At 42.6% G+C, this 16372-nt stretch overlaps 1 protein-coding gene across 1 annotated transcript in view; it reads left to right on the forward strand.

Moving 5' to 3' along the window:
- Positions 1-16372, forward strand: part of Muc16 (mucin 16, cell surface associated) — a 159861-nt gene that overhangs the window by 80571 nt on the left and 62918 nt on the right. Inside the window, exons 27-43 of the mRNA XM_087905954.1 lie at positions 358-414; positions 1700-1824; positions 2225-2292; positions 3138-3310; positions 3421-3456; positions 4144-4200; positions 6853-6977; positions 7114-7181; positions 8128-8300; positions 8393-8428; positions 8601-8657; positions 12153-12277; positions 12470-12537; positions 13142-13314; positions 13425-13460; positions 13679-13735; positions 15556-15680. Coding sequence (XP_087762080.1) covers positions 358-414; positions 1700-1824; positions 2225-2292; positions 3138-3310; positions 3421-3456; positions 4144-4200; positions 6853-6977; positions 7114-7181; positions 8128-8300; positions 8393-8428; positions 8601-8657; positions 12153-12277; positions 12470-12537; positions 13142-13314; positions 13425-13460; positions 13679-13735; positions 15556-15680 — 1559 coding nt within the window. The remainder of the gene's footprint in view (positions 1-357; positions 415-1699; positions 1825-2224; positions 2293-3137; positions 3311-3420; positions 3457-4143; positions 4201-6852; positions 6978-7113; positions 7182-8127; positions 8301-8392; positions 8429-8600; positions 8658-12152; positions 12278-12469; positions 12538-13141; positions 13315-13424; positions 13461-13678; positions 13736-15555; positions 15681-16372) is intronic.

A 16372-nucleotide genomic window follows, 5' to 3' on the forward strand; every position in this document is an offset into this window, starting at 1 on the left:
TCACCAGTTAACAGCACTTGCTGTCCTTCCAGAGAACCTTGGTTCTATTGTAGATGCCCACTCAATGGCTCAAACCATCAATAACTCCAGTTGTAGAGAATCAGATGCCCCTTTCTGGCCTCCCTGAGCACCAGGCATGCACATGGTGCATAGACACAATGAAGGCAAAACACCCCATACATAAAGTAAAATAATTTTCAAAACAAATGACACTGAATGTTGCCCTCTGGCTCCATATGCACATATGCAGGTGCGCACTTGCACATTCTGTGAAAGTCTCAGGCATGTGCACCCCCTCTAGTATCTTGAAAATGAAAGGATTTTCACTCTAAACACCTGGTACCTTTTAATCCTCAGCTTCTGTGGTGACCACCATTTCTAGCAGGATGACAACCTCTGTCTTCAGTCCCACAGGTAAGATGGAACAGATGGCACATCTCAGCTTCCTGAGAATTCCTTAAATATCAGACCTAATAGCCCAAGACATTTTCTAAAACCCCTCTATGTAACCCATAGGCAGTCTGTAGTTTTAAATCCTTTCCCAGCCTTTTGGACCAGCAGGGCTGCTAGGTGAGACCTGAAGTGTACGGTGGTCACTGTGTCCAAAGCCAGCTCAGGGCAGAGGAGTACCTCCATAAAGCACTTGACCTGGAACCAGAACCAGAATCTGATTCCTCAAGCCCATTGAAAATTGCCAGATGTGGTAGTGAGTACTTGACATTTCAGTACGTGGAGGCAGAGACAGGCAGGTGCCTGGGCCTCACTGGACAACTGGGGTCTCTATTCCAAGGGAAGTAGAAGGTGTTCCCGAGGGTGATACCCAAGGTTGTTCCTCTGGTCTTCACACACATACACACATATATCAACATGCACTGTCATATAGATGCACATTCACAGTAAGAAAATCAAATCTAATGTAATAGTATAACCTCACATAAGCCGAGTGCATAGCAAACATGAAGTTGGCAATATATGTCCAATATTAGCATTCGGTCCTGCCACTTATATACTGTGTGACTTGGAAGCAAATCCTTCATAATTTGCTACAGTTCTTACATTTGTATTCCATTTTGATGCTACTTGCATTACATTACAATGCTTTGTCCAGTGCAAGCTATCAGTCTGATATAAGCAAAAAACTTCAGACATGATCTGACATCTAAGTGTTACCTGTGGACAGGTCGGTAAGATGACTTAGGGAGGAAAGGCCTTTGCTGCCAAGTGTGATAGACTCAATTTTCTTCCTGGAACCTACACGGTGAAAGGAATCAGTTCCTGAAAGCTTTCTTCTGATCTTCACACCCACACTTTGGCATGTACACACACACAGTCATCACTAGATAAGCGATAAATAAATGCTGCCACAATCTTCACTGAAGTATTGTTTTAAACCAATAAGTATGGAGACTTCAGAAAAGGCCTGGCTTTTTAAAGGAACTTCAGGAAAGGAAGAAACCTATAGTGATTTTGCCAACTGGAGAGACATATGTATTTTCTTTCTGCTTCATGGTGAAGCCAGCCACACACACCCATCCTTTGTAATTTATTTGAAGCTGGTGTGGGGTCTGCTTTCCAAGAAAACATGTGTTTCCTAGAAGAAGACTCTCCTCTGTGCAAGACTACACAGAGGATGCTCCAAGTTCAAGTTCAGAGAAAAACAATTGTGTTAGTGTGAGTCTTTCCTCCACCCTCTCTGCAGCAGCAGCCCCTGTTCTGGTGCATTTTACTATCAACTTCACCATCACTAACTTGGCATTTGAGGAGGACATGAGTCGCCCTGGATCCAGGAAGTTCAATATCACGGAGAGAATTCTGCAGAGCCTGGTGAGAGTCCTGCTCACTGTGCCTAATACCACACACACAGGTGTAGGCCATGCCTACCTGTCACACAAGTCCCTGGAATCTGGTGAGAGTCCTGCCCACTGCACCTAACACCACATACAGGTGTAAGCCATGCCTACCTGTCACAGAAGCTCCTGGAATCTGGTGAGAGTCTTGCCCGCTGAGTTTAACATGACACATTGGTGTAAGTCATACCTTCCTGCCACACAAACCACTGGAAGAAGAGTCCACCCCTAACCGCAAAGATAAAATCTTACAAGAAGACCTAGCCCATCTCAACCTGACCCCAAGGATGACATGTCTCAGGACCTTGCCAGTCTCACTTCGGCCCCACCTCTACTTGCTCATTTCTTCCTCTCACTCCTCTAATCTTCTTCCACAGCTGAGACCCTTGTTCCAAAAATCCAGTGTTGGTCCTCTGTATGCTGGCTGTGTACTGGCCTCTCTCAGGTGGGTTTGGGGATATGGAAATGGGGTGTGAGAGCTAAAATGTATTGAATTTCCTTCTGTTGTCTTTCTGCGTAGCTTCTGTTCAGGTGAAGTGAGGCAGCCCTGACACAAGGTATCTTCCAATCCTACCACTCTCCCACAACTATCTCCACACTCAGTAGATCATCATCACAATTTTACTGTTCCTGATTATCCTGTCTAAATTCCCAATCCCATTTTCTGCCTTTGGAATTAAAAGAGGCTACCTTACACATTTAAATTCTGTTCTCTTATTACTGTGAAGAAAAAAAAATTCTTTTTCACTTGCTGTCAATCCTAAATCCATTTCTCACTTGTCTTAGATATGTGAGCTTCTCAGATCCCAAAACATGAGTGTGAAGATTTGATTCTTGTATTTGATAAAAATTCATAACTCCATGATTTCTGATTGTCTCAGTCTAGGAGAAATCAATATGCTCAGAATCTAGCTCTGGCTTCTGGTCTTTTCCAATCTTCTTTTTTTTCTTTGTAAAAGTTGTTTATTTGTCCAGTATGCACATGTAAATGCATGCATGCATTTGTGTGTGTGTGTGTGTGTGTGTGTGTGTGTGTGCATGTGTGAACACACCAGTATCATGGCATCCATGTGGGAGTCAGAGGATAATTTATTGACACCACCATGTGAGTCCCAGGGATGGAAGCCAAGTTGTCAGGACTAATGACAAATTACCCCATTTGTTGATCCATCTCTCTGGGCCTCTTTCAGCCTTTTCATTTACTCTGGCTACTCCCTACCCTATCCTAGCATTTCACGATGCTTTGTTAAGGAGTCCTTTATTGTCCATTGTTTTACCTGTCCTTCCCAGATCTGAAAATGATGGTATAGGCACAGGAGTGGATGCAGTCTGCACTCACCACCTCGACCCCACTGGCCAGGGAATGGACAGAAAGAAAGTGTATTGGGAGCTCAGCAGGCTGACCTATGGTGTCAGCAGACTGGGCCATTATACTCTGGACCAGAACAGTCTCTATGTCGATGGTGAGCAATGGCCACTTTCACTTTGCTTTAGTGAAGAGCCCACATTCTCTCTCTTACCTCAATATCAGTATCCCCCTCCATTTTCAGTCTTTTCTTCATTTTCTTTGCAGGTTACACACATCAAAACCTGGCTACCACCACCAACAGTGAGTATTCTCAGTTTTTATAAATCTCTACTATGCCTATGATTCCCATGTCATTGGAATGACATGGAAGTCAGCAGTCCAGTCTCCATTTCCCAAACTGTGGTGTGAGACTTTCCCTTGAGAGAGGCAACACACAGACATCTACTCATCTAAGAGAGGGAACTGATTATGCACCAAAGTAGCAACTATACTACCATCCACCTTGGGTAACCAGTGCGTTTATTAGGGTTCCTCACAAAAGTGGGCATGACTCAAAGGCAGCTTCATCGTTCATAGCCACCTAGCATGGGTCAAAACTCAGAGAAACTGGATCCCTGAAGCTCTCTATGTGACTTGCAGGAGTCTCACCAGGTCAGAGAGTCTCTCTGAGGCTGCTTAGCTGGTCAGAACCTTCTTCCTTAAACGGTTTCCATGGCTTCTATAACCTTGGGCTCTGAAGAAGCTTCAGCTTTAGCTTGACCAGATTTGTGAAGTTTGATAATTTTTCTAAGGCTCATGAGCCTCCCCTCTCCTTTTCCGAATAAATGTTTCAACTCAAAGGAAATTGCTAAATGACACAACCTCATCTCTAGCCTGTGATGGACAGAGACTTAAACACAAAATTAACCCCAGCATCTGCATTCTTCCCCTGATGTCTCCAAACCAGTGGGGTTTCTATTCTAATAATTTGAGAATTTACCTCCACAGTCTCCGTGATGACCACTGCTTCTACAGCGTTGACTACCAGCTCTCCCAGCCATACAGGTAGGAATTCTTCTCTCTGAAGACATTTCCAGTGGTTCTAGAGCCTTAGAGTCAGGAGGAGGTGTGGAGGACGTGACATGTTCCAGGGGATTCCAAGGTTAACTCGTCATGACTTTCACAGGTTCATCCCAGGCCACCAAGAATCCCTTTAATTCTATTTCCTGGTATTCAGTATCTCTGGTAATTGTTTCTGATGCTTATTGGTGGTGATAGATGTCTAAATCCTTCCCCAGCCCTTAGAAGGATGTATACAAGCAGGGCTGTTGACTGAGACTAGATATCTAGTGTGCAGTCACTGGTGTACTATCAAACATCTCAGCAAAAGATCAAATTCCTAATTTATCGACTAAACAATTCACATACAGCTTGCTTAAAGGATTCCTGTTACTGAATAGATAAGTGGTTATTCTGGATAATTCATCATTAATATATTCCTTAATATAAATATGTATAAGGTCCTTTACTATGTATAAAAATTATAATACAAAGGTTAATTGTTCTAAGAAGAAAGCAAACTCTGAGTGGAGTGTCTTCAGTGCTCAACATTCTCTTGGGAATAGATTGGTGCTGTCAGGAACAATCATGTCTCATATCAACAGAACCCTAAGTTATTTAAATGTCATGTTCTACAGATCCTTGAAGTGGTGGAAGATAAGCTATCTAGGCAGAGTACAATCTCTATGTATCTAAAGAACCTAATTAATCTGACTATATGTATAACAAACATGAACAACTATTGACCTATAATATTTAATACCTGTATAACTTAAAGACTAAGTGTTGTATGGAAAGCGGGTCTGTTGTTTGTCCCGCTGCCTGGCTAGCTTACACCCAAAATAATCACACAGAAACTGCATTCATTTAAACACTGCCTAGCCCATTAGCTCTAACTTTTTATTGGCTAATTCTCACATCTTAATTTAACCCATATCTGTTAAGCTGTGTATCACCACGTGCCAGTGGCTTACCAGGAAAGATTCAGCATGTCTGACTCTGGCGACTCCATGGTGGCTCTCTCTCTGACTCTATTTTCTTCCTCCCAGAATTCAGTTCTGTCTCTCCACCTACCTAAGTTCTGCCCTATCACTAGGCCCAAAGCAGTTTCTTCATTAACCAATGAAAGCAACACAAATACAGAAGGACCTCCTATACCAACTAATACTTCATGTCAGAATATTAAATAATCTGTAAACAAATGTGCAGCAAATCAGGACAATGACATCAAAATATAAACAATGTATAAATATCTTGATCAGAGGTAAGAATAATATATAATGCAATATGAAACTATATCCTAAAAGTTGTATCAATATACAAAATGTCCTAAACAGAGGTAAAAACATGCATATATACAATCTGACAGAATAACTTTGCATAGGTTTACAAATACTGTAAACAGGAATAACAAATATAATTTGAGCTTGTATCAATATTCAAAAAACTATACCAATGTAAATTATTCGTAAATAATAGCTCACAAGTATTCTCTCTATTATCCACTATTATTATCCTTCTTTTAAAATCTCTGAACTTACATAGTTTCCACCCAAACATTCTACCTGATACAAGTAATAATCAACAACCCTAAACTGTGTTCCCAGCCCTAAGGACAAACTTTTTGGAAGAGGGTACGTTGTCCTCTAGAATTGCTTCGTGATGTCATGGGGACAATGTTCTCTTTATGGGATCCTGCAAAAGTAAAGTGATGGTTGAGTATCAAGATTACTGTCTAGTGGAGTTGCAAATGATTTTCAAGCAGTTGGTAGGGTTTTTTCCTAAGTTCTTATTTGGAGTTCTGGCCAGAACATCATGAGAAGGTGCACCTTAAAAAACTCTTAGTAAAATAATAATAATAATAATAATAATAAGGGTTGGTGTGATAGCTGAGTTCTAAAGTGCTTTCCTTGCAAGCTTGAGAATCAGAATTCAATTCCCAAAGCCCATGTGTGTTGGGGGTGGGGAAGAGAGATAGGAGAGAGAAAGAAAGAAGAGAGAGAAGGGGAGTGGGAAGGGGGAAAAGAAGAAAAAGAAAGAAGGAAAAAAGTGATTTGGTGTCAGGTACTAACAATCCTAGCTCACGGGAGATAGAGCCTTGAGGATCACTGGAACTCACTAGACAGCCAGTCAAGCCTACTTGGTGAATACCTGGCCAGTGAAAGACCTTGTCTCAAGAAGAGCAAGATGGACAATTCCTGAAGGAAAGCAATCTAGGCTGTCCTCTGTCATTCACATGTATGCACTGCCACATACACATGACAAGTATGTGCACATATGCTCAATCACATATATGTCTAAACACACACATATATATATTCAGTGAATAAGCAGATGTCAAGAATACATTTGGTTTAAACAAAAATTCAAAAAAAGAGAATGCTTATGTGACTTTCATTCTCCTGAAAGTCAAATATAATTCCTTTCTGGTTGATAGTATATTTACCAGTCTAGAAGAATCCTATTCATCCTTGATAACTATCAAGAGAAACTGATGTTTGAGTCTTCTCTAGGTGGAAATTGCCCACTTTTGAAGAAACCCCTTCTGAGTGAGAGAAGATGTATTTGTATGCCCCAACTCAAGTTCAGAAAGTGAAAATAAGATAAAGTTCAGATAATGTGTTTATGTGCTTCTCACATTACTCCCTCCTCCAACAGTAGCAGGCCCTGTTCCAGTGCCTTTTACCATCAACTTCACTATCACTAATCTGGAGTTTGTGGATGATATGAGTCACCCAGGATCCGGGAAGTTCAATGTCACTGAGAGAATTCTGCAGAGGCTGGTGAGATATCCACCCCAGTGTATCAAGGCCCACCCACAGATGGAAGCTGCACTCACCAAACAAGGTCACAACCAAGAAGAAGGCCCTAACCCTAAATCCTCAGCATTGTTCTCAAGCCTCTTACCTTTCTCCACAGTTTGGAGCACTGTTCAGTAAAACCAGTGTCGGCCCCCTGTACTCTGGATGCAGACTTGCATTGCTCAGGTGAGACCTTAAAATAACTGTCTAGGGGCTACAGAGATAGTACAGTCAATAAAGTACTTGCTAACCAAGCATGAGGACCTGAGTTTGATCCCCAGCACCCACCTAAAAAGCCAGTCATGATGGCATGTGCTTGTAAACCCAGCATTGGAGAAGTAGATACTGAAGGGTCCCTGGGATTGACTGATCAGTCAATCTTCCAAAAATCAGTGAGCCCTAGATCTCAGAGACAGACAGAGATAGAGAGATCTATCTCAAAACACAGATGGCTCCCACGAAAGAATACACACTCAAGTTATTCTTTAACCTCCACATACACACATAAGCATGAACACACACATACACACACACACACACACACACACACACACACACACACACAGGACCAGGCAGTCTTTCCTCAAGTATTTCTAAACCAGTTTAGTCAGCTTACCTTCTGTCTTTATGTCCTCAACTTTGGGGAATTTAGGACACGTAGCCTCAAGTACCACATTGCTTCCTGTTTCTATCATTTGTTCTCAGCTATCCCCATAGCCTGCAACGCCCCCACAAGGATCCTAATATTCTTATTTCCTTCCTTTATCCCTGATTTTGGAATAAAGGAGGATTGCAGGTGCTGTTTTAAAGTTCAGTGCACAGGACTTCTCTTAAGACAATTTTCCACTCCCAGTTCCAGTTTTCATCCATTGTAAATAGAAGCTCTCTAGACCCTGTGACATGAGGATGTAGGTTTGAGTCTCTCATTACATTTAACAGTCTCACTCCATGTCTGTTTACGGCCACAAGGTAGCTACTAGAAATCAGGACATTCAGAGAGGGTAAGCCTGTCTCTTCACGAAATATATCAGATGCTCCGTTTCTTCTGGCCCTTTTCAGTCATATGCCAGACACTTCTGGATCCCTTCCTAGGCAATCTATTTAATATCAATATCCCTGCCTGCCCTCTCAGGCCTGAGAACAATGGAACAGCCATAGGAGTAGATGCCATCTGCACCTACCAGCCCAACACCTCTAATGAAGGGCTGGACAGAAAGCGTCTGTACTGGGAGCTGAGAAGACTAAACAAAGGCATCATGAAGCTAGGGCCCTACACCTTGGACAAGAACAGTCTCTATGTCAATGGTGAGCTATATTTCAGAGTCATGGTCCTCTCCTCCCACACCACTTCTTCTCAGCCCCACCCCATTTCCACTCTTTTGTTGTTATCTATGTAGGTTATACGCAGCAGACTCTGGCCACCACCCACAGGAGTGAGTATCCTGAGGCTCCAGTATCCATTAGTAAGCCCTTGAACCAGAATCTCTATTCCATGCCTGCAATTCACATTCATTTAGGGAAGAACAAAGAAGGGGTCGCTTCCTTGTATCTCCCGATGCAAGGGATTCCCAGATTAAAAACACTTAAATTGTTTTTGCTTTTCAGCATTAGTGATGGCTACTGTTTCTGAAGGAATGCCAAACACTTCCTCTGCACCCACAGGTATGAATTCCCCTCTGTTTAGATTCTCCCAGTCATTTAAAAGGTCAGCAGAGGGCAGGTGAAAAATCCCAGAGGGTCCCAAATGGCTCTTCCCAGGTCGCCGAGGAACCTTTAATTGCCAGACACTTCCCTAGCACCCTTTATCCTAAAGCATCACTTAGAACCTACTTCTGAATTCTATTGGCCCTTAAGTTCTAAATCATCCAGCATCCCTGACAATGGTATATTTCATCAAGGCTGTTCACCGAGGGGATTTATTTATCTATAATAGCTGCTGTATGAGGAACCAGCACATTAAGCAATAAATATCTAGTTTATCTAGTAATCAATGAGTTTGTTTTAATAATTACTTTTGGCACTGAAGATATAGCTTAGTTGACAAATACTTGTCTGGCATTCAGGAAGTTCTGAGCTCCAGCCAGCCTCACACAAATTGAGCAGCGAAGTTCTTGCTTGTAAGAATTTGGGAAGTGGAGGCAAAGGACCAGGAGTTTAAGGTCACTGCTGGTCACATAGAGAATTCGAGGTTAACCTGGGCTGCACAAGAAGCTAGGGAAAAAAAAAGAAAAGAAAAGCAGGAAAGAAAAAAATCTTGTTAAATAGATTAAATAGATAAGAGGTTATTCTTGCTAAATTACTAGTATGCCTCCCATGTAAATGTGTATCAACTTCCCGACTACAGAAGTATCGTCATATCTTTTTAGCAGAATTTTAAAGAATGATTTGTCCAAAATCTATGAACCAGTCATTTCTGAATTTCCTGCATTTCTTCCCTAAAATGTTTTCTTGTGGAAACTGCCAAAGATACCAGAAATGTCTTTAAGCAGAGCAAGAAAACCCATCTGTTCACCACTCGGTTCGGTGCTTGTAAACCACTTGTGTTTGACTCCAGCCGTATGAACTGTGTAATCTGATGGCGTAAAAGTTTGTATAAATTGTTTTCTCCTTACTGTGATCAAGTATCCAACAAGAAGCTGCTTTGAGGAGGAAGGGTTTGTTCTGGCTTACTGCCTGAAGGGCATAATCTGTCATGGCAGAGAATGCACTGTGGGGGTAGCAGGAGGCTGGTCGACCTCATTGCTTCTCAGGAATTAGAGAGAAATTGGAACTGAGCTTACTTCCTCCAGCAAGACTCCACCCACTAAAGCTTCCATAACCTTCCCAGCAGTGCCGCCAGCTGTGCACGGAGAGTTCCAACACGTGAGACTGTGGGAGACATTTCTCCTTCAAACCCCAGCAAAACTCCTAAAAACTAGATGGCTATGATACATTGTCATGTATCTATGCTCAGGGTTTGTATTAAAAAACAGCACTTAAAATATCAAAAATATTAAAAACGGAGCTGGAGGGGTGACTTAGCAGTTCGGAGGGCTGCTTTTCCAGAGGATCCACACTCACGTTTAATTCCAGTTGCAGGGGATTCATTGCCTTCTCTGGTCTCAACAGTGCCTACACGCATTCAGACACACACATAAATTCAGAGAAATAATAACACATTGCTAAAAATATTAAAAGAATTTAAATCCAACACACACTCTCACATATTCTTATTGGCTCAGTCTTTACATCTGTGAAATGGGAATCGCATTAACATCTCCTAATTCTATTAAGTGAACTGACACAGTCTCAAAAGGACAAATGCCATACCTTTCTATTATTCGTGATTCCTAGACTTTATGTAGTCACATAAAATTGTGACTATATATTATATACACACATATATAAAATAAAAGTAAAGTTTTCTGGGAAAACAAAGGAGGCAGATGACAGGAGATAATGTGAAAAAAGGAGTAGGAGCATGTGGAGGGGATAAAGAAACATTCAATGCAAAATATGTATCTGTATGAAACATTTTAATTAAAATTTAAAACTGTTTAAAGACTGATCATAATAAATCTTTCATTTCAGTTAAAAGATAACAAATTACATTTTCATCCAAAGGGATAAGCTGTTCTGAGACACAAAAGCCCAGAATGTGTCTTTCCTCCAAGAATTTCCTTATTTGTTTCTATGAGTATGTGCACATTGTTTGTGCATTTGCACGTGTGCACATGTATGCATGCGTGCCATGACATGTGTGGAGATTAGAGCACAACTTGACGGAACTGATTTCTCTTTCTTCCACCATGTTAGTTCCAGGGATCAAGCTAGAGTCATCAGGCTCGGCAGTAAGTGCCTTTGCCCCCTGAACCTCCCCTGTGTGGGGGGGGCTATTCACGTGTGTCCAGGTGCACATGGAGGCCAAAGGTCAATTGTGGCTGCCTGTCTGGCTGACTCTTTAGTTTTATGTGTCTGGTGTTTTTGATGCATGCAGTACCCTCAGAGAACAGAAGGGGTCATCAGATACTCTAGAACTGGACTTAGAGGTGGTTGTAAGCTACAGTGTGGGCGCTGGAACTCTGAAATAAAAACCACCAATAGTCTTCACTGCTGAGCCATCTCTCCAGCTCTTTCATGGTTTTTAAGATAGGTTCTCACACTGCATCTAAAGCTCTCCAATTCAATCAGGCTGGCTAACCAGTGGGCTCAAGGGATCCACCTGTCTCTGTCCTTCAGAGCTGTGGCTACAGACTCACACAACAGTGCTTGACTTTTTTTTCCTTTTAACATGGGTACTAGCAATCTGAACTTGAATTTTCATGATTTTATACCAATTGGCCTATCTTCCTGATCTCTCATTTATACATTTTTTCTTAGTTTTCTCAGAGATTGAAACTGGTTGAGAATTGATTTATGTAATAATTCGGTTTAGAACAGCTACTTAATTTCCATGACTAACCAACTGACTGGCAAGTTGTGTTAAGATGTCTACCCATAAAAAAAGAATGGGTGTAGAAAAGGTACTCCACATGCACATTTGAACACTTCAGCAATAAAGAACAAATTATTTCAATTATAGGAACATGGATGTAACCAATACATTGCCAATTAAGTTAGTCTCAAAAACAATCCCAAATATCACATGTTTTCTCTTATTTGTGGTTCTTAGATTACATACACGTTTATATGTAATTGCACACAAGTAGATGACAAGAAACTTGAATGTTTCTGTCTTAGGGAACTGATGGAATAGGAGAGGGAGGAGCAGAAAAGGGGAAGGAAGTTGCCTGTGCCTGGAAACGGTCACTGATAAGCACATTGTAGGCTTGCATGAAAGTGGTCTTATATAAGTCAGCATAGTAAAATAAAAAAATAAAAGAGAAAAATGGCTTACATTATAAAACTCAGAAGTGATGATTATAGGCGTGATAGCTCCCGGGAGGGACAGATAAACTTCCATTCAGCTTCATGGTGAAGTTACCTCTCGACTACAGTCCGATTTCTCCTTGGTAATTAAGTTGAAGCTGTTGTAATGTCTCTTCCCCCCAAAACAAATGTGGTTCCTACAGGAAGTATTTCTACAGCGCTTGAATATGCACATAGCTGTTGCTCCACGCTGAAGTCTAGAGGACAATAAGAAGTTGAGCCAATGTCTTTCTCGAATCCCCTCTGCAGCTGCAGGCCCTGTCCTGGTGCCTTTCAGCATCAACTTCACCATCATTAACCTGGAGTTTGAGGAGGAAATGGGTCACCCTGGATCCAGGAAGTTCAATATCTTGGATCGAACCCTACAGAGCCTGGTGAGAGTCCCGCTTTCTGCATCTAGCCCCACCTACTGGCCCTGCCCTGCATTGCTCCTGGAAGAAGCTACTGCTCACCTCATCCTGACTATACATACGCAAATCCAACTCACCATGCCTGCTTTGCTCAGTTCTCTTCTGTCCTGACTTTATCCCTCACTGCTCCTCCTTACCTTTCTCCTTTCTCCACAGTTCAGGCCCTTGTTCAGTAAAATCAGCGCTGGTCCATTGTATTCTGGCTGCAGGCTGACCTTGCTCAGGTGAGTCTTTAGCAGGCTAGAGTTGCTTAAAGTCCTCTCAGTCCAAGGATTGTGTTCAGATTCCTCGCCGCACTTCTGAATGTCTTATGCACAGGTGAATTGGGGAGGTCCCATATCTAGCACCAAAATGTCTCCTGATTCTACCGTTTGTCCCACAATTCATCAACAGATTGGAACACCTTCTGCTCTTCCATTTTGAATTTCCTCCTTCTTCCCCTTCCTTAGGAATAAATGAACATTTCCTATGAACTTTGAAGTTGGCCCACACAATTTCTCTTAAGACAAATATGCCCTTTTCTGCTCCCTAATGTTGACCTTTGATGCCCCAAACATTATTCTTCAAACGTCTCATTTGGGACCTCTCCTTTTCCAATAACATACACTTGTTTATTTGATTCTTGCAATTGATAATAATTCTGAACTCACTGTCTGCTCAAAGTCACATATTACTGGCAGTCAATATGATATAAAATCTACAACTGACTTTGTAAGTCTCTATCAGATATTTCTCCTCCTCTGAACCCTTTATGTGCTGCGCCAGGCATCCCTGGATCCCTCCTTAAGCAATCAGTTTATCACCATTCTCCTCATCTACCCTTCCCAGGCCTGAGAAAAATGGAAATGCTACAGGGGTGGATGCCACCTGTACCCACCACCTAGACCCTGCTGGCCACAGGCTGGAAAATGAGCAGATATATGGGGAGCTGAGCAGTCTGACCCAGGGTGTCACCCAGCTGGGCCCCTACATCCTGGACAAGAACAGTCTCTATGTCAATGGTGAGCAACAGCCATCTGTGCTTAGCTGTATTGTGGAGCCCATACCCTCCTTTCCCAAGTCTTCTTTCCCTCAGTTCTACTAGAGTTTAAATCTCCTGTTGTCCATGTAGGTTACACACACCAGATCCTGGCTACCACCCCCAGAAGTGAGTATTCTGAATTTCCTTAATTGTCTACCACACCTATGACTATACCCAGCCCTTTGAAATGAAAGAAAACAATAGCCTATTGTCTCCATTTCACTCTTCACCTAACCTGCAGCCTGAGGTGTACAGCACTTTAAACCCTAGCAGAACCCAGACTGGGACACCCTTGTGTCATCCACAGATAATGTCTCAAAATGGGTATCTTTTCCCCCCCACAGTGTCTATGGTGAACATTGTTTCTTCAAGTATGCCAGCTCCCATCTCCAATCTCACAGGTAAAATTCTCTCTGAAAATGCTTCTGGTGACTTCTGTAATCGCAGGAGGCAAGATGATGGGTGGAGTAGCATGTTAAAGGTGATCATAAGATCGGCCCTTGATGGATGAGAGGGTCCTCAAAGGTCCGAGAATTCTCAGATAATTTTCAGGTGTTTCCCACCCCAGAATCAAGCTTCCAAAGCCATTCTCTGGTTCCCATTTCCTAATGTAGGTGTCCATTAATTTCTAAATCTTTCTCTGACTCTTGGAAGAATTTTAACCAGCAGACCAGTTAGCCAAGAAGAAATTTGTGCAGGAAGCAATGTATAAAAACAGTAACTCAGGATTTTATCAGCCTCCTAGTTTAATCCACTTGACCAAATGACCAAGAACTAACTCTCTCTCTCTCTCTCTCTCTCTCTCTCTCTCTCTCTCTCTCTCTCTCTCTCTCTCTCTGTCTGTCTCTCTCTGTCTCCCTCTTTTCCTCCCTCCCTTTCTCCCTTTCTCCCTCTCTCCCTCTCTCCCTCTCTCCCTCTCTCCCTCCCCACTCTCTATGTTTGTATGTTTACATGCTTGTGTTCCTTATACTTGTGGAAGCCAGAGTTGAGTCTGCTGTTTATCTTCAGGAGTCATCTTGGGAATATAGCGCTGAGGGGTGGTTCAATAAGTAAATGTTTCTTACTTAAGCATGAGGATCATAGTGTGGGTTCCCAGAACCCACATTAAATCTGGGTGAGCATAGCAGCCTGCCTGTCTCAGAAAAAAAAATGGATAACCAGATGAGCAGAAAAGTCAAGCTCTGGGTTCTCTTTGAGAGATCTTGCCTCAATATATAAGATAGACTGATTGGAGAAGACACCTGACATCAACCTTGGCTCTCACGCATGTGTACACACATGCCCCACATGTATGCAAACACGTATGCATACCACACACCCATACATATGCCAAAATAGATAAATTCTATGACTCTAAAGGCATTTTCTTACCAGAGCTCTCTGACCCAAGGTCTTACTCTGAACTGACAATTGATCCTGCTTGGAGGAATTAACCCTGTACCTAAGTCATCCATGGTTTCCCCCTCTGATACACATGGTCCAGTGAGCAAACATGGCAACGCTGCATGGATAAAGCTATGTACAGCTGCCATATTGTAGCATGAAGGGGATCAACAGTAAAAGAAGGTAGTTAATCCAAAACAGTGATACAGGCATCTGTGATCTACCAGTAGCCACACAACTGAAGAGCTTGTCTTTCCCACCACCCCCAGAAACTATTACCTGCAATAGTTCCTCAGAACCAGATGGGATATGGAGCCACTCCTCCATTCATGTTAGAACTTCGCTAGGCCCACTCTTGGATAGGTAAAAGCAGCTGTGAGTTAAGTGCGACGGCCATGTGGTGTCCTGAAGACAATATCCTACAGGACTCTTCACCATCCTGCTCTTAACTTCCCTCTTCCTGCGCTTCTGTGATACTACCTGGGCTTTTCAGGGGGTGATATAGATGTTCTGTTCATATCTAATCACTGAACACTTATTCTCAGCACTTTGACTAATTAAGAGTCCCTGTAGTAACTGCTATCTGTTGCAAAATATGCTATCTTACCAAGGCTGAAAACACATTGATATTGATATTTTAATTGCCAGCAGTGTTTAATTACCATTATGTGAATCATTCAAACAAGTTGTTATTTTAAATTCTGGTAGCGACATCTTGAACTGTTGTCCTAGGTATGAATACATGGATCGCAGTGATATGAATATAGACTATGTCCTAAACCCTAGATCTAGTCCCAATGTGACTCAGGACTTTACTTCTCTCCTAATCTAATTGCAGCCTCAAGCTCTCCTCCACTGCTGTGCACTCTTAACTTCACTATCACCAACCTACCATACACGGAGGATATGTGGGGCCCAGGGTATGCCAAGTTCAACAAAGTGGAGAAAGTCCTGCAGCTTCTGGTGAGACTCCTGCTCCTTCCCTCGCCTCACCCACTCCATCGCCCTTGGTCTTGCTCCCCCACTCCAGCCTTACCTGCCCCCTTCTTGCCCCACTCTCCCATTAAAGCCTCCTCCACTTCTCTTTCTTGTTTTACCCATCATCCACCACATGCATCCTTTGTGTTATATTCATGATGCTCTGCCTACCTTTAGCCTCACCTACGTAAGGCTCACCTGTTCTCTCCAGTCACACCCTCTTCCTTCGCATAGCACACTGGTACCCCATCCACCCACTCTACTCCTGCCTTCTTGCCTCATTCACTGGTTTCTCTTTTACTTCTTCAAGTGTAGCCCTCCTGTATCTAGCTCTAGGCAGTGATTATTGGCCCACCTGCTCCATCTGTACCCATGCCCCTCTGTTACTTCACCAACTAATGCCCATAATCATTGATTCTCTCCTGACCTTTCCCAGCCCTATTCACTTCTTCTTGCCCAGCAAACAGATTATCCTCACCCACTATCCACTTGCCTAGCCCTTTCACTAAAGCCCTGTCCAACTATCTCTCTTACGCTGTCATAGTTTCCACCCATGACCCTCCATGGTGACTTGACCACCCTTTTCAGCCCAGCCTACTTCTCTTGCCTTTCCTCTGGTGATCTGCCTACCTCCATTACCTTATCTACTGTTAACTCATCTACTCAATCCTACTTAC

Source organism: Myodes glareolus, chromosome 4 (genome assembly GCF_982192425.1).
Source record: "Myodes glareolus chromosome 4, mMyoGla1.1, whole genome shotgun sequence".
In the NCBI taxonomy this organism is placed as follows: domain Eukaryota; kingdom Metazoa; phylum Chordata; class Mammalia; order Rodentia; family Cricetidae; genus Myodes; species Myodes glareolus.